The sequence below is a fragment of the Heptranchias perlo genome, chromosome 7 (assembly GCF_035084215.1).
Source record: "Heptranchias perlo isolate sHepPer1 chromosome 7, sHepPer1.hap1, whole genome shotgun sequence".
Classification (NCBI taxonomy): Eukaryota; Metazoa; Chordata; class Chondrichthyes; order Hexanchiformes; family Hexanchidae; genus Heptranchias; species Heptranchias perlo.
The window spans coordinates 48,498,716-48,517,131 of NC_090331.1; the positions used below are offsets into that span (position 1 = coordinate 48,498,716).

The window sequence follows — 18,416 nt, forward strand, 5'->3', positions numbered from 1 at the left end:
CACTCAATAGGCTTTGGACTGGATCCAAGAAACAGGCGAGTATTACCTCTCCACCCATACCTCTGCTGGGGAAACTACTGAAGAAACTCAGGATCTAATGAAGGAATACGGTGAATTCAGGATTTCTGCCAAGGTAAGAATAAAGAAATTGTTTCTCTTATAGTAAATAATAACTTATCAACATCTTTACCAACCAACATTCCAGAGTGGCATTTGCAGAATATTTAAGCAAGACCTTAAAGCAGATGTCCAGATTCTCACATCAGATGTACTGTGCTGATAAATGTTTTTCCAGGTTTCCTGAACGTTTCTGTTTAGAAGAGAAAGAATATCTTTAGTTGTTTGAAATGTAACTTTGTCTGTGAAATGTATTTATTTTTTATCAGACTCCTAAAGTTTGCCATGTAAGATATCAGAGGGTATAGTGATTTGCAAATTGATACAGAAAAACAGAACTTTTTACAATTATCCATAGTACATTAGGATGGTGCATGTTGAATCAATGTACCAGAATACCCTCTCTATAATGCTGTCTGAAGATTAGGAGACACAGAAATGCAAGTCCTACCACAAGGACATTTTTAGAGTGTGCTTTACATCAGAAAATAAGGGTCTACCTTATTAAAATTACATTTTATATGGTTTCAAGAGGCCTTACCACACAAATAGTCTTATGGCACAAAGCTAGAAACGTAAATAATATGATTGGGAGCACAAACAAATGGCATATGCAGAAACTCCACACAAATAATCTGATTGTTTTGTTTCCTTCTTCCATTCTGTGTATTCTATTATTTATGTCATGAATTGTTTGACTTTTTGGATTATTCTTTCTATTACTTTTGTGATAAAGATTAAAATGACAGATTATGGCATAAATAGATACCAATATCTGCTGTTTGCCAGTTGCGGTCTGTATGCTCAAAATATTTGTGCTGTTGTTAATTTGAGCGTTTTTCTGTTATAGCTGCTAATCGCCATATTTTTGTGTGTTGTGGTATTGTGGAGTCTTGCAAAGTTTTCTGTGCAGTGTATTTTGATGCGCTATGTGGTAATGCCTATCCTGCCATTACATTTAAGGATGAGTATTCATTTCTAGCTTTGAATTGATGAAAGTTGGATTTTTCAGTTTTCCGATAATTCAAACAAATCGAACAAACCCAAGTTAGGATGTGTTTTCAGGCTATCAGAATTTCACGTATCTGACTCCTAATTTTCTTAATAATTCAAAATTATTAAAGGAGCCCCCGTCTTCTTTTGGGGATGGGCACGGTGGGAGAGACAGATCAGTCTTTTCATTCATTCATTGCTGCTCTTATTTTGTGTCAAAGCATATTTATCCATTGCTCTTGCATTCTTCATGTTTAGGGGCTGTAATGACCTGAATCATATGCAGACCTGACATTCATGGGCTCTGAGTATTGGGTAAGAGTATCAAGGGATATGGAGCATAGTCAGGTAAATGGAGTTGAGGTACAGATCAGCCATGATCTAATAGAATGGTGGAACAGGCTTGAGGGGCTGAATGGCCCACTATTGATCCTATGTTCCAATCAAAGCAGGGTGCCTTTATGTGACTTGCTCTCCTTACTGGCATATTGATGGATTGCAGTATTTTTAGTCACCATAAATCAATGGCCCTGATAACACATTGTGCATTACATGAACTCATGTTCCCTTTATTCCTAATAACACCTAAAATGTACCACCTTAATAATTTCTTCATTACACCAGATAACCCTCCCTTTTTATTAAACATATCCTCCAAATTCCTATGACCAGTGCCGCAGGAGATTTACTGTATGTCTATGGAACGAGCACATATATGTCTATTATATATTAAAAAGTAGTCGCAACAGTCTACTGATATTGCACCTGTAGGTGGCACTGTGAGTGTAACATTATGCCACCTAACATTACAACTGAATTCAAGCCCTTTATGCCAATTGTAACTGCAATACTAATGTAAAAGTGTTGAGATACTGGATGGGCTAAAAATTGATGAAGAGGAGGTACTAGAAAGGCTGGCTGTACTTAAAGTAGATAAGTCACCTGGTCCGGATGGGATGCATCCTAGGTTGCTGAGTGAAGTAAGGGTGGAAATTGCAGCATGCTGGCCATAATCTTCTAATCCTCCTTAAATACAGGGGTGATGCCAGAGGACTGGAGAATTGCAAGTGTAACACCCTTGTTCAAAAAAGGTGTAAGGATAAACCCGGCAACTATAGGCCAGTCAGTTTAACTTCGGTGGTGGGGAAGCTTTTAGAGATAATAATCCGGAACAAAATTAATAGTCACTTGGAGAAAAGTGGATTATGAAGAAAAGCCAGCATGGATTTGTTAAAGACAAATCTTGTTCAACTAATTTGGTTGAGTTTTTTGAGGAGGTAACAGAGAGGGTTGATGAGGGCAATTGTACTCACCTTAGAGCTTACAGAAATCTGTGTTTACTGTTTCCCCCACTTCTGTTATTGCTAAGCAGCGTGGGTTTGACTCCTGAGACTTCCTCCGCTTGCTAGCCTCTTCTGTTTAGTAGCAGTATAATCAATGCTGTGGCTCTTTTCCTTTTCTTGAATGACCGCCCAGTCACTGGTCTGTTCTGCCTGCCACTGTTGGCTGCCTCACTCAATCACTCACCTGCTCACCTACCTGCCAACCTTGCAGCACTTCAGCCCTGTCACTCGCTTGTTCACTCACCTCACTGGTCTTGCAGTACTGTGACCCTGTCACTCACTGCTGCTGCTGGCAGCTCCGTTTTAACCAGAGGGAAAAGCTGTTTCTCTCCATCCTCAATGATCGACCATTTTACAGCCTTGTATTTAATAAATTTTCCCCTCAGCATTGCCCTATCCCACTCTGCCTTCCCATTCCTATCCTTTGCAGCTGTACCCTTCCCCTCTGCCTTATTCTTGCCTACTTTCACAGTCCTACCTTAACCCTGGTCCAGTTATTTTCTACTTTCCTTGGCTTGAAGATTCTCCCCCAAAAGGCTGTGGTTGCTGGGAAATTTTCAAGACTGAGGTTGATAGATTTTTATTAGGTAAAGGTTTCAACAGATATTGAATAGAGTTGAGGTACAGATCATCCATGATCTAATTGAATGGAGCAACAGGTTCGAGGGGCTGAATGACCTGCTCTGTTGCTATGTTCCTGTGATTGCACTTAGTCTTGGGTCTCCATTTATAATGCAATGGGAGATCGAATAGTAGTGACAGATGTTAACAGATAGCACATGAATATGTAGCATCCTGTACCCTAAATGCTCTGAAACATGTTAGTTCGTTCCCTTATACTCTTAACCTGTACAGGAACCTGTCCTGCATGTTTCTATCTACTGTTGGTTATTGATGTGTCTAAATAGTTCAATACATCAAACTGACTAAAGATGGCCTTGTCTACATTGATCATAAGTCAAATATTGCTTTTTACTCTTTCAGGCAGAAACTTAAAATGGCATTAAGACTTCTAAGAGATGTCTTTATGTGATATGATGTATTTCTGTTGACTTTAGTAAATAAATCAGTCAGCAGTACCAGTAATCTAATGCAATGGTTAGCAGTTTATATTTCCAAAGTAAAAGTTTGGGAAATGTTCTGACTTCCTGGAAGAAGCAGGGTAAAGGTGAAGGCAGTATTCAAAAGGACACAGTAACTAATCGTGTATTTCAAAAAGCAGGAGGAGCTCACGAAGGGCAGCATTCTTCTTGGATTGGAATGGTGTGAGTATTAGCAGCTCAATTTCATCTATATTGATGCAGACAATATTTCTTCTCTAATCCAGCAAACCAAGGAGAAGGTGAAGCTCATCATTCAGCTGGCTGACAGTTTTGTAGAGAAGGGACATGCACATGCCTGTGAGATTAAGAAGTGGGTCACAGCAGTGGATAAGCGCTATCGAGATTTCTCACTGAGAATGGGAAAATACAGATCATTTTTGGAAAAGGGCCTCGGAATCACTTCAGAGGTAAGCAGGACCACTCGGCAGCATACTTTTGTTATTGTGTCAATAGTTGTTCAAGGCATATTGTCACTTTTCATTTTCATGGAAGTCTTACCTGGCACCAGACTTCAAAAAGCTACTTGGATTGTAGACCTTCCATAGGCATAGTTTTCTGGCACAAGAGTGGTGGTGTTAATTGTCACAAATCAAAAAACGATGCCCCTGAATTTCCTCAGACTTTCTGCGGCTGCGTCCTAACTTCATCAGAAGTGCGTAAACAGCATTTCCGCCAACGCTTCTGATGAAGTTATTTTCCAAGCGGCCTGTTTTACCAGCTCTTTTCCTCTGAATAGAATGTCATCCCTGTAAGCAGGTTTATGTTTGAAAACAGGTTAATAACAAAATGAAAGCTAAACAGTCTATTGCTCGAATCCACATTAATCCTGTGCCTGAATCCAAAAAGAAAACTTCAATTCCTTTTCAATAAAAGTAATCTCCCAGTGTGAGCAAAGAGTTAACGATGTCCTTGCAGTCACTGTGTAAATCAGTTTAACCTTAGCTTCTCACAAAAGATGTGGAAATTGATACCATTGAACGTCGTTCATAGTGCTTTGCTGCTAAGGTAACTGATCAAATATGGATGTAATGCTACACCTCTGAGGCACCAACCAGCAGAATGTGTGCACTGAAGTGGATGTCTTCAAACCAAATCAGTCCAATTTACCCTCAGTTTTGCATTAAACAATGTATTTTTAGAGGACCTGTCCAGAACTGTGGCCCTAAAATTACTGGGTTGGGGAGGGTGTATTTTGGCAATTACCCCTTTGGAGGAGCCAAGAGCTTTTGAGGGGGCTGATGGACACTTTGGTTTTACTTGAGAAACACCCCAGTATAAATTCCCTGAAGAAGCACCCATTTTCCCAATGGCAGCCACTACAAATGATAGAGTTGATGTCACCTGTCCTAAATTCTGTTATTTCCATCTTCACATCTTCCGCCCTTATGAATGTGCGTTACTGTTTAAAAGGCACAGTTTGCCAGGATGCTTCATCAAGGTGGGAGTACTTGGTTAAAGGGACTCTGCACAACTGAGATTGATTGCTATGGCATTTGGCCATATCTTGGGACTCACTGTAGACATTGCAAAAAATCTTTCTGTTGTACTCATGACGCCTTTCCCTATGTTCTGCATTACCCTTGGAAAGCATTGTATTTCAATAGAATTACTGAAGTAGGATCTAAGGGCTGCACAATGGGTTTCCCAATAGGAATCCCACTTTATATGATCTATATGCTGGAGAAAGAGGAGAAGCAGGAGGCTGTAAAAGAAGCCTGATTAATCCAGCAGCACCAGAGGAGAGCCGGACCCTCTTGGCATTACCCATCCAGCAGGATCTTATAGATCCATGTACACTCTCCAAGACCTTTCCCAGGATCTCTATCTCCGGAGGCCGAGCTTTAGTCAGGAAGCTTTGAAGGAGCTTTGTTCATTGTTGCTGCTGGATCTGCAACCAAGGACCACAGCACATACAGCTTTGACTGTGAAAGAGAAATTGACCATAATTCTTAACTTTAATAACATAAGCTTATTGCAGGGAGCCACAGTGGACTTTTGCCAGATCAGCCAATTTGCTGTGCACTCCAAAGGCAAGTACCCAATGCTCTCTTTGCCAGGGCATCTCAATTCATACAATTTGACAGTGCTCACAGGCAGATGACTCAGAAGGCCATCAAATGTTGGAATTGCGGGATCTCCTAAGGTGGTGGGACTATTGATTGCAACCATGTGGCACTGTGTGCTCCAAATGTAAATCCCCATATTTATATGAACCACAAAGGCTTTTATTCCCTAAATGTGCATCTCATTTGCAATGACAGGCACAGCTTCTTGCATGTGAATTAACAATATTTTGGGAGCTGTTACAATGTTTTTATACTTTATCAGTCCAGTGTCTCAGCTGTATTTTAACAGCAGAGACAAGGGGCAGGATGGCTGCTGGGTGACAAAGTATTTATCCAATCCCCTTTTGAACTATTGAGTCTGCTTCCACCACACTTTCAGGCAGCGCATTCCAGATCATAACAACTTGCTGTGTTAAAAAAAAGCCTCCTCATCTCCTCTCTGCTTCTTTTGCAGATTGTCTTAAATCTGTCTCCTCTGGTTACCGACCCTCCTGCCAGTGGAAACAGTTTTGCCTTATTTAGTCTATCAAAACCACCCGTAATTTTGACACCTCTATTAAATCTCCCCTTAACCTTCTCTGCTGTAAGGAGAACAATCCCAGCATCTCTAATCCCTCTAGACAGGCGTTTCTGCGGACGCAACCGAGACTCCAGGATGGTATGTTGCCTCCCTGGTGCAAGGGTCAAGGATGTCTCGGAGCGGCTGCAGGACATTCTGGAGGGGGAGGGTGAACAGCCAGTTGTCGTGGTGCATATAGGCACCAACGATATAGGTAAAAAACAGGATGAGGTCCTACAAGCTGAATTTAGGGAGTTAGGAGTTAAACTAAAGAGTAGGACCTCAAAGGTAGTAATCTCAGGATTGCTACCAGTGCCACGGGCTAGTCAGAGTAGGAATGACAGGATAGCTAAGATGAATACGTGGCTTGAGAGATGGTGCAAGAGGGAGGGATTCAAATTCCTGGGCCATTGGAACCGGTTCTGGGGGAGGTGGGACCAGTACAAATTGGACGGTCTGCATCTGGGCAGGACTGGAACCAATGTCCTAGGGGGAGTGTTTGCTAGTGCTGTTGGGGAGGGTTTAAACTAATGTGGCAGGGGGATGGGAACCGATGCAGGAAGTCAGTGGGAAATAAAGTGGTGACAGAAACAAAAGGCAGTAAGGGAGAGTGTACAGAACATGACCGGACAGATGGTCTGAGAAAGCAGGGCAAAGACCAAGGGAAGACTAGATTAAACTGCATTTATTTCAATGCAAGAAGTCTGATGGGCAAGGCAGATGAACTCAGGGCATGGATGGGTACATGGGACTGGGATGTTATAGCTATTACTGAAACATGGCTAAGGGAGGGGCAGGACTGGCAGCTCAATGTTCCAGGGTACAGATGCTATAGGAAAGATAGAGCAGGAGGTAAGAGAGGAGGGGGAGTTGCGTTCTTGATTAGGGAGAACATCACGGCAGTAGTGAGAGGGGATATATCCGAGGGTTCGCCCACTGAGTCCATATGGGTAGAACTGAAAAATAAGAAGGGAGAGATCACTTTGATAGGATTGTACTACAGACCCCCAAATAGTCAACGGGAAATTGAGGAGCAAATATGTAAGGAGATTACAGACAGCTGCAAGAAAAATAGGGTGGTAATAGTAGGGGACTTTAACTTTCCCAACATTGACTGGGACAGCCATAGCATTAGGGGCTTGGATGGAGAGAAATTTGTTGAGTGTATTCAGGAGGAATTTCTCATTCAGTATGTGGATGGCCCGACTAGAGAGGGGGCAAAACTTGACCTCCTCTTGGGAAATAAGGAAGGGCAGGTGACAGAAGTGTTAGTGAGGGATCACTTTGGGACCAGTGATCATAATTCCATTAGTTTTAAGATAGCTATGGAGAAGGATAGGTCTGGCCCAAAAGTTAAAATTCTAAATTGGGGAAAGGCCAATTTTGATGGTATTAGACAGGAACTTTCAGAAGTTGATTGGGAGAGTCTGTTGGCAGGCAAAGGGACGTCTGGTAAGTGGGAGGCTTTCAAAAGTGTGTTAACCAGGGTTCAGTGTAAGCACATTCCTTATAAAGTGAAGGGCAAGGCTGGTAGAAGTAGGGAACCTTGGATGACTCGGGAGATTGAGGCACTAGTCAAAAATAAGAAGGAGGCATATGACATGCATAGGCAGCTGGGATCAAGTGGATCCCTTGAAGAGTATAGAGATTGCCGGAGTAGAGTTAAGAGAGAAATCAGGAGGGCAAAAAGGGGATATGAGATTGCTTTGGCAGATCAGGCAAAGGTGAATCCAAAGAGCTTCTACAAATACATAAAGGGCAAAAGGGTAACTAGGGAGAGAGTAGGGCCTCTTAAGGATCAACAAGGTCATCGATGTGCGGAACCACAAGAGATGGGTGAGATCCTGAATGAATATTTCACATCGGTATTTACGGTTGAGAAAGGCATGGATGTTAGGGAACTTGGGGAAATAAATAGTGTTGTCTTGAGGAGTGTACATATTACAGAGAGGGAGGTGCTGGAAGTCTTAACGCGCATCAAGGTAGATAAATCTCCGGGACCTGATGAAATGTATCCCAGGACGTTATGGGAGGTTAGGGAGGAAATTGCGGGTCCCCTAGCAGAGATATTTGAATCATCCACCGCTACAGGTGAGGTGCCTGAAGATTGGAGGGTAGCAAATGTTGTGCCTTTGTTTAAGAAGGGCGGCAGGGAAAAGCCTGGGAACTACAGACCAGTGAGCCTGACATCTGTAGTGGGTAAGTTGTTAGAGGGTATTCTGAGGGACAGAATCTACAGGCATTTGGAGAGGCAGGGACTAATTAGGAACAGTCAGCATGGTTTTGTGAGAGGAAAATCATGTCTCACGAATTTGATTGAGTTTTTTGAAGGAGTAACCAAGAAGATAGATGAGGGCTGTGCAGTAGACGTGGTCTACATGGACTTCAGCAAAGCATTTGACAAGGTACCGCATGGTAGGTTGTTACATAAGGTTAAATCTCATGGGATCCAAGGTGAGGTAGCCAATTGGATACAAAATTGGCTTGACGACAGAAGACAGAGGGTGGTTGTCGAGGGTTGTTTTTCAAACTGGATGCCTGTGTCCAGCGGTGTGCCTCAGGGATCGGTGCTGGGTCCGCTGTTATTTGTTATTTATATTAATGATTTGGATGAGAATTTAGGAGGCATGGTTAGTAAGTTTGCAGATGACACCAAGATTGGTGGCATTGTGGACAGTGAAGAAGGTTATCTAGGATTGCAACGGGATCTTGATAAATTGGGCCAGTGGGCCGATGAATGGCAGATGGAGTTTAATTTAGATAAATGTGAGGTGATGCATTTTGGTAGATCGAATCGGGCCAGGACCTACTCCGTTAATGGTAGGGCGTTGGGGAGAGTTATAGAACAAAGAGATCTAGGAGTACAGATTCATAGCTCCTTGAAAGTGGAGTCACAGGTGGATAGGGTGGTGAAGAAGGCATTCAGCATGCTTGGTTTCATTGGTCAGAACATTGAATGCAGGAGTTGGGATGTCTTGTTGAAGTTGTACAGGGCATTGGTGAGGCCACACTTGGAGTACTGTGTACAGTTCTGGTCACCCTATTATAGAAAGGATATTATTAAACTAGAAAGAGTGCAGAAAAGATTTACTAGGATGCTACCGGGACTTGATGGTTTGACTTACAGGGAGAGGTTAGACAGACTGGGACTTTATTCCCTGGAGAGTAGGAGGTTAAGGGGTGATCTTATAGAAGTCTATAAAATAATGAGGGGCATAGATAAGGTCGATAGTCAAAATCTTTTCCCAAAGGTAGGGGAGTCTATAACGAGGGGGCACAGATTTAAGGTGAGAGGGGAGAGATACAAAAGGATCCAGAGGGGCAATTTTTTCACTCAAAGGGTGGTGAGTGTCTGGAACGAGCTGCCAGAGGCAGTAGTAGAGGCGGGTACAATTTTGTCTTTTAAAAAGCATTTGGACAGTTACATGGGGAAGATGGGTATCGAGGGATATGGGCCAAGTGCAGGCAATTGGGACTAGCTTAGTGGTATAAACTGGGCGACATGGACATGTTGGGCCGAAGGGCCTGTTTCCATGTTGTAACTTCTATAACAGAAGTCCCTCATCCCTGGTATTATTCTGGTAAATCTCCTCTGCACCCTTGGAGACTTTTGAAGTGTAATCGTAGACCACTCCTGTAAACAAGTTGTCCCTCCTTACAAACTGGAGCATGGTGTTTTTTTTCCTAACGTAGTGAGCCCAGGGATCCATCTCTGAAGTCATTCAAGAAGTAGTTAGACACTGTAGTGGGGAGATCATAGGTTTCTATGGAAGGATGAGCTAGATGGCCTGAATGGCCTCCTTCATCTGCATTTCACGATCTTTGGATTGCCAGAGGAGCTTCTTGTTGCTGATGCCGCCTAGAAATAGATGGGTTGTAAATAGAAGTACTGAAAATGGTGACAGATGCAAATAAATAAAGCAGCATTCTGTGTTTTGATCTGCCTACAGACTGGCATTCAGGTCATGCTTACACTTTATGTTTCTGATGTCTTTCTGTTGAAAGTGAAGTGTGATGTCTGATGGTGCAGCTCTCATGTTTTTTCCCAGGATAATAAAGACCTGGAACTGGACATCATCCCAGCGAGTCTCACTGACCCCGAGGTTAAGCTACGAGATGCCAACCATGAAGCCAATGAAGAAAAAAGAAAATCTGCAAGAAAGAAAGAGTAAGGATCAAGCTGTAGTTGTGCATATGTCTAGAATGACCCTTACCCTAAGATTTGAATAAATGGATTTTATTGTTGTGCCACACATTTACCTAAGCAAAAGAATGGGTAAAGCGGAAGAGAAATAGTTATGGCCAGTGCAATGCAAAACATATTAAACTTATTGGAGCTGAAAATACAATCCGAAACACCCCGGGTAAGGGCTTCATGACCGAAGCGTGGGAAGAAAAAGATTTCCCTGCCTGAAACTACTGAAAAGCAGTTTACAGAATAATTTCTTAGCAGCACAGCTGAGAAACGATTTTTCTAATCACTTTGGTCAAAGCTGACATTTCAGAAAAAGTTGTGGACATTCAAAACCTGCGAACCCAACCACTTTGTGATTTGACAAGTCTTCCAGGTAACTAACCTCTCTTTTCACCATGCTAAAGGCTTAAGTTAAGTCAGATGCTATTCTGACTTGAATAGTGGAATTTCTGGGTTAGCAGGATTTGCTCTTATTATCCTGTCACTTGCATTCATGTAGCAATCTGGAGGTGAGCACATCTTCTGCCAGCACTGTGTTCCACCAGAATTTAGAGTGTTTTATAGAATGAGTGTAACTGTGGTGTATCTCACATGCCCCAAATTCGGGCCCCAACGCCAGAACTACCCCACTTTTGCCCCCCAAAAATTGTGGGATTCAGGGCGCAGGTACTTAAATACTTAACTAACAAGGAAAGAGAAAATTGTCAGTTTAACATTCACAGCATTGACAAACTCAGTGTACGTGACAGGCACAAGAAATCTTATTATAAAGGTAACACTACAGATTCATTTTAAGTTCAGAATATCCAAGGGATAATTGTAAAATACAACAGACTGGTTGCCTTATGTTTTCATAGCAGTTTCTCTATTGCAAAGTATGGCTATTATCAGCATCATCACAAAGTAACATTCAGGCTTATAACTCAAGATTGTCCTCATTTGTGGCTAGGCTCAAGGACAAGCATCCATGACTAAGTAGGCAACTGGAGATAAAAGTACCAACTGTTTGTTTTGAAAATATAGGAAAACAGTCAAGAGAAAGTACAAAGAATTAGCAATTTTTTGAAAATAAATGATGAGCTTATTAATTAAAAGTGCAACAATACCCAGCTTGTCTCTGTTCTGGTTGTTGTACAACAGAAAACAAATTAAAATAGAAAGTAAATTTACAGCTGAGAGATGATTCAGGTACTTGTACTGCGAGAGGAACAATATGCAACATTCTTTCTCCAATGGTCTGATATCCATTGCAGTGACGCACAGTCCAGGAGCAGTTTAAACTGTATGTTTATATATCAATAGGAATACTCCTTTAAATGTGCCATTTTGTGACTATTGATTAAAACTCTGTACAGTTGTTACTCTTCTTTGTAGCAGGACTATATTTGTCAGCCTTACAAAACAAGCTGCCAACTTTTACAAAAAACAGGAGGATTTACGAGCAGAGATTGTCAATTAGAAGACATGGGTGTGACTTTAATGATGAGCTGTGCTATTGCTGCTGCTATTTCCTGTTTCAAAACAATGTTGGAGGTTTTACACCCATCATTGGAATCTCTGGAATGCTCCACTCGAGCATTTTGGTAAATCATCTGTCATTGCCTGTGACATCTCCAAAACCATGCACATCTAAATAGGTTATGGCCTCTTAACAAAACTATGTTCATGGTTATCTAGTTTTCACTCTGATGTACTTCATGGCATCTCCTCTGACTCTTTTTCTATTAACTCAAAGGTTCACTGGGCTCTGTTCCTCTCTCCATTCTATTTCTTCTTTATACCACCACTCATCTTCCCACCCGATGCACTATTTTGCTGATGATCCCACTCTACGTTCATCAGATCACGCACGCTCACTGTTCACGGACGACTGACTGAATCACATCATTGTGTTCTCCTTCATGCAACTGTGATACAACGTTGCAAATATTACTTTTATCAAGTTTGCAAAAACACAGGTCCAGAAATGTAATCATGCAAGAAGTGAGACATGATCGGGGGCAGCAGACGCTGCATGCACCTAAAGAGGCAGGCGGCAGCATCATGGCAGAGTTGTCCACTGGCCTCATTTGTGCGTTACTGGCGAGCTGCTGGCACCAGACACGGTCCCAGAGGCAGGTTGCGGAGAGGAAGTTAAGGTAAGTCCTGGGTGGAAGGCATTCGAGAGGGAGGGCCTGGGGAGGCCCACACTCTGGCTCCTCCTGGCGACACATTCAGGTAAGTAAAAAAACTTTAAATTTACCTTTTGGGTGGCAGCCTAAAGGGACCGTTGGTTTGGCTGCTATATGCCTCAGAAGACTGACTGCAGCAGGCAAAGTGCACGCTGCGGTCAGTCATGAACCAATTCCATATAGGGGCCTGAAACAGGCGTTAGGTCCCCGATTTGCATATGCAATGGGTCTAACGCCAATTTCAGGCGAACGCCCTGGACAACTGCAGGGCACCCTAACCAATATAGCGTGCAGACTGGGCATGTGCACGCTGTACGCCGTATTGGGCACTATGCAACTAAACCTTTAGGCCGCTCATGTCCCTCTCATAGGTCCAATGAACATCTTCTCCCTTTTTGATGGCAGCATCCTTAGACCTTGTTCATCTATTGACATTTTTGGCCTCAGTACCTCCTACAATGCTGAAGATGCCTCCATAAAGCTCATTTTTCTTTTTCTTACCAAACACTTTTTCTGTTTAACATCTATTATTCTCTATACAGCTAAGTTATTAATAATATACTGCTAAGTTATTAAATAGTACACCCAGGTCTGAAGGGACTCTTTAGGGGGAGTTTTAACCCTGTGGACGGGTGAAACAGTGGCGGAGGGAGGTGTGTTAAATTGTTAAAAACGGGAAACCCAACCCCAACCCTCCACAAACAAGCCTACTTCTGGTTTAACCGGATTGGTGGTTGGGTGAGTAACCCACTCTCAAGAGGTAATTACAATATGTTAATGAAGATCCATGCCTCAGATTTTGTGAGCCATTTAGATTTAATGCCTGCGGGCTGGGTTTCCTGGGGCACGGCAAATCTGGCAGCTAAAGGGAGGCGAGACCTGCCGGATCCAACCAGTAAGTGCTTTTCCAGCACTGCTTGTGGGCCAGGAGGAGCAGGAGTGCTCCCCACCAGGCCCTCAAGCAAACCTGCCACGTTCTGCCTGCAGCCCCGCAATCTTCAGAACGTCCCAGCCAGCGCGATGTCTCCATCCCGCACGATCTTCAGATCCCCCTCGTGCGATCTTCAGAACCCCCCGTGCGATCTTCAGACCCCCGCGCGATCATCTTATCTCCTCCCCCTGTGCCCGCAATCCAATCCCTCCCCCCCCCCCCCCCCCCATCGCATGATCCGACCTCTGCCCCCCGACCCCCACGATTTCCAGACCCCCCCCACGATCTGTTCCCTCCCTCCCTCCCTCTCTTCTCTCCGGTCCCCAGTTGCAGCTTTGTACAGCAGGCTTTCCCGCCCAATTAATTTCGGCATGACCTCCACCTTTCCTGTATTTCCGTGTTTCCCGGCCACTGACAGGCGCTCCCACTCCCACCCCACCTCCCCTTAAATATCGGGGCCTTTGCCTCTGAACTCACATTAATCCATTCTCTGTCTCTCTGGCACTCCTGGACAGTGTTGAAGAAAAAGATTATCATCTGATATCCAATCCCTCTATCACTTCCAGCGTATAACCTCTCTTTCTCCATTTAAACGGTTCCTTGCTTTTCTTTATTTTATTGATGTTACTGTAGTCAATGTTTTTCTGAGCTTTCTTCTCCCATTCCTTGGAAGCTGCAACAATACCGTTTCTGTGTGTTTTTACTGCTACCTATATTGCCATTTTGTTGAAATCAAGACTCATTGCAGTCTCATACTCTAACATTCTTTCCGAGAGCCACTATGCTGTGTAACTACACACTTCCTTCATCCTTCATCTTCAGGTTTTTAATACTCAAGCATAATCATTACTATCTGATTTATTTCAGCTTTTACACTACCTTAGTAGTGCCCCATACTGTGGGCCTTGGCTTTACATCTTCTTTCATCAATATATAAAAAGAAATTAAAAATCACACACCCAACACTCCTAGCTCAGGGTTGCATTACATACAAACATAAGAAATTGACGGGCAGGAAAGGACGAGCTGGTCCACCAAGCCTGCCCCACACCATGATGGCCAGACCATCATGACTAAACTTCCTCCTGCTCCACTCTCCACCCTCACCCCTCACCCCAGCAGCCATGTAATCTCCTAGGAGAGGCAAAAAAACAGAGAAAAAACCCAGGGCCAATAAGGGAAAATATACTCTGGAAAATTCCTCTCCGACCCCTTCTGGCAATCAAAACCAGTCCAGCATATCACACAGACCAAGAGAAAAACTGTAATATGCCTCAGCAATGTGAATCCCTTATTGTACTAGCGTGATGTTTCAATTTTCTACAAAAGCCAAATTTATGGGCACTGTCATAAGTGTCAGCTTGCCTCAATAGTAGCGCTGTCACCAGACTTAGAAGGTTGAAGGTTCAAGCTTCTCTCGAGTACTACCTGAATCCACTATCTTCTGACTCTTAATCTAGGCTGACAGTCAGTGCAGAAGCTAGGGGTGCTGTATTGTTCGAGGTACCATCTTTCAGGTGAGATATTAAACTGAAACCCTGCCTACATGTTCAGAAATGGACGAAAAAGATCCCAAAGCACTTTTTTGAAGAAGAGCAACAAGTTCTTGTGGTGCCCTGTCTAACATTCATCCCTCAACCAACACCTCCAAAAACAAATTAATGACTCATTCACCAGATTGGAATTTGTGAGATCTTGATGTGTACAATTTGGCTGCTGCATTTGCCTATGATTACTGGCTGTGAAGCATTTTTGGGATATCCCGAGGACATGAAAAGCACTATATAAGTGCAAGTTTTTTCTTTCACTGAGTGAGAGTGCCAGTTTATAGATATTTAGTGTTGAAATGCTGTTTTGTACCACCAGCTTTCCATTATATCTTAGCATTGGCAGTAGTTCATTGTAAGGATGTGCTACTCAGTCAGGGCCAATCGGAGTACTATCAACTTCCCATAACACGCTCTTTTTTTTATTGCTTTTGTTGGTGGAAATAAGTTCAGACATAAACTGAATTTGATGACAGCTGCTACCTAAAGGCTTTGTTCCTATGCACCTCCAGTGATAGCTCTTGGGATAGCTGTCCAGCCATGTATAGCACTCTATTATTGTGAAAAACAAAGTTGTTTCAAAAAATGAAATCCTTACCTTTGCATGGAATGCAGTAACAGAGTATAGATCTCTGCTTTGGGCAGAAATAGGCTTATTCACAGCAAACCAGCAGTAAATTTGCTGCTGTTCACGGAGGGAAATTGATCCGAGAGTCTTGATTGAAGCAAGAGCATTTAAAGAGAGAGGTAACTCTTGCCCATTAGTGAGAAGACCAACTTAAGTGAGCCCAATTTTGAGACTATCAGTAGTGGTATTGTAGCTCCTTGGCAGCATGATGCACGTATGTGGCTTGTGTTTGAGAGGCATGTTATACAAGCTAATGTTTGATTTCCCAGTTATGTTGTTGTTCAATGTGTATCAAACAAGCAAGGATCAATACTTAGGTTTAAAGTTAATATGTAATAATCATTTTTCCCATTTCCTTTCCAGATTCACAATGTTTGAAATCCTTTAGATTGAAAAGGCTATTTTGAGATTTGTTTTAATGTCTAGAGGTGTAAAATTTTAATCTCACTGCTAACAAAATCATTCTTCCCATTTCTTTTCCAGGTTTATAATGGCTGAACTCCTCCAGACTGAAAAAGCATATGTTAGAGATTTACATGAGTGTCTTGAGGTATGCAATTCACTTGCTTTTCTCCTACAGACTATCTATTAAATGTTTGATCTGGTAGTGGTAGATTTTTCTCAAGTTGACATGAAGTTTCTCACTAAGTGGCACCTTAATTTGTTCTGAGTTGAATGTATATAATTTAGAATGCAATTTCCACTTCTTAGAAATGCAAAATTGACAATTTAACTTGAGCGAGGTCCCAATTGGACTGTGGGAGGGCACAATGTGAGACAGACACTGCGTGAGTTTGATTCCGTGTGAAGTAGAACTCCATGGCAGTGTCAAACTCAGTTTAAAAAGTGCTTGTGGGAGCGATCCCTGGACCCCCCCTAAGCAACTCATAAACTAATGCAGAATTGTTTTAAATGTTTTGAGAAAGTGCCTCCATGTGCAGAGTTCTCTCATGAAACTAGAATCTGATTTGGAGCCAGACAGGGATAACTAGGCTATCAATGATTATGGTGGATCCAAAATATTGATAACTAGGCACTAAAACCACTCGTGTAGCCATTTGTTTATTGCACCCATTGAACTTATGAATTGTATTGTCAGAGGATGCACTAATGTAATTATCAATATGAAAACAAAATAAATTGAATCAAAGCCCATTGAAAGTGTTGACAATCCAGCTATGAACAAAGATACATCTTGTATACAGGACAGACGTATTGCTGCATGACTGACTGTCTAGAAATACTCTATACAAATGTTCAAACTCTGAATGGATCTTTTCACTCAGCCTGTACAACTTACTTGCAGGATCAATCTATGCCAAAGTATGCTTTACAAACTTAAGACAACTCTTCATTAAAGTATTCTGACAACAGGAGATGCTATTGATAATTTTCAACAGATGTTAGAATGAAGATCAGAGGTAGATTCCAGAACTTACCATTCAACAGTAGAGGCAAAAGCATCCTAGCATTTCAACATTAAACGTGTCCTCTATGATACTTACAGTTATTGGTTGAAATCTAGCTGAATTCAGCCATCTCTTGGGTTCCTTCAGTGTTGGTAATATTTGTTGTTTGGTTAATGTATTTTTCCTAAATAATTAATGCTCCTTAGCATTTCTTTGCAAAGTGACATCTGAAAAATGGGAGCAAATTCCTAAGTTGAGAAGGAAGAAGTCCATGTGACACCAGCACAACATCCTTTCTCTACTTCATGCTCTTCAATATTTAAAAGTGATGACAAGTAACTCAAAAAAAATAATGTTGTCCCATCTTGTTAGGTTCTCCTGCTCCCATGCCATAAACCATTACTTGAATGAAATGGGAAGCAGGTAAATGCAGGATGACCTCTTCCACTTTTTTTTTCCTACCTCTGGGAAACCTTTCTGAGATGGTTCAACTGAAGTTGGGAACTGCTGTTTAGGATTCAGAAGGAGAAACTGTATCCTAACATAGCATAGTGTGTCGTTTGACTGCACCAATGTGCCTCCATAACATTCTGAATTACATGATGTAAAAATATTCAACCCAAGTAAAAGGCGACTTGACATATCACTGCAAGCAGCTCTTTTTACAAAGACTTTAAAATACGGCAAACACTTGTGCAAGAAACTGATGTATCCTAATGGGAGAAGATGAACATGAGATAAAAATACCAGTAACATTCAGTCAAAAGACACTGCAGCCAAGTGTCACTCATATATGCATAAATGGATATGCTTATACTAAGAATTGTGATCTGAAAGAAGGTCACACCATACCATCCACTCATTCATGGAGTTTTGTTCCTATTTATTACATTTCAGACCTATTTTTGGGAAATGACCAGTGGAGTGGAAGAGATCCCACCCGGTATCCTTAACAAGGAACATATCATATTTGGAAATATTCAAGAGATCTATGAGTTTCATAACAAGTAAGTCTTGAATGGCTACACGCATGCTCATTGACTGGTTTGAAAGACAAAATCGACTGTCAGGTCACTGATGGCTCATGAGATTTTGTGGCACTTTTAAAGAGTGTCTCCAAGTCAAGGAACAGACAGACATTTTAAAAAGCAAGCAGGGCATTGGAAGGAGGCAGAAAAAACCCCCACAAAATTTGCAAACACTTTTGAATAAAATGCAGCAAAGATGGAAACGATAGCGTAGTGGTTATGTTATATTCCAGGGAATGTGATTTCAAATCCCACCATGACAGTTTAAGAATTTGAATTCAATTTTTTTTTAAATCTGGAAATAAAAAGCTGGTATCAGTTAAAAA

The 18,416-nt window shown here is 42.1% G+C and overlaps 1 protein-coding gene across 2 annotated transcripts in view; it reads left to right on the forward strand.

Moving 5' to 3' along the window:
• Positions 1-18,416, forward strand: part of kalrna (kalirin RhoGEF kinase a) — a 667,943-nt gene that overhangs the window by 411,241 nt on the left and 238,286 nt on the right. The window contains exons 21-25 of one of the 2 annotated variants that reach the window (XM_067987468.1): positions 11-133; positions 3,781-3,963; positions 10,231-10,349; positions 16,137-16,203; positions 17,960-18,069. In XM_067987468.1, the coding sequence (XP_067843569.1) occupies positions 11-133; positions 3,781-3,963; positions 10,231-10,349; positions 16,137-16,203; positions 17,960-18,069 (602 nt within the window). Of the gene's footprint in view, positions 1-10; positions 134-3,780; positions 3,964-10,230; positions 10,350-16,136; positions 16,204-17,959; positions 18,070-18,416 lie in introns of those variants that run through there. The other variant, XM_067987467.1, reaches the window with a different exon arrangement.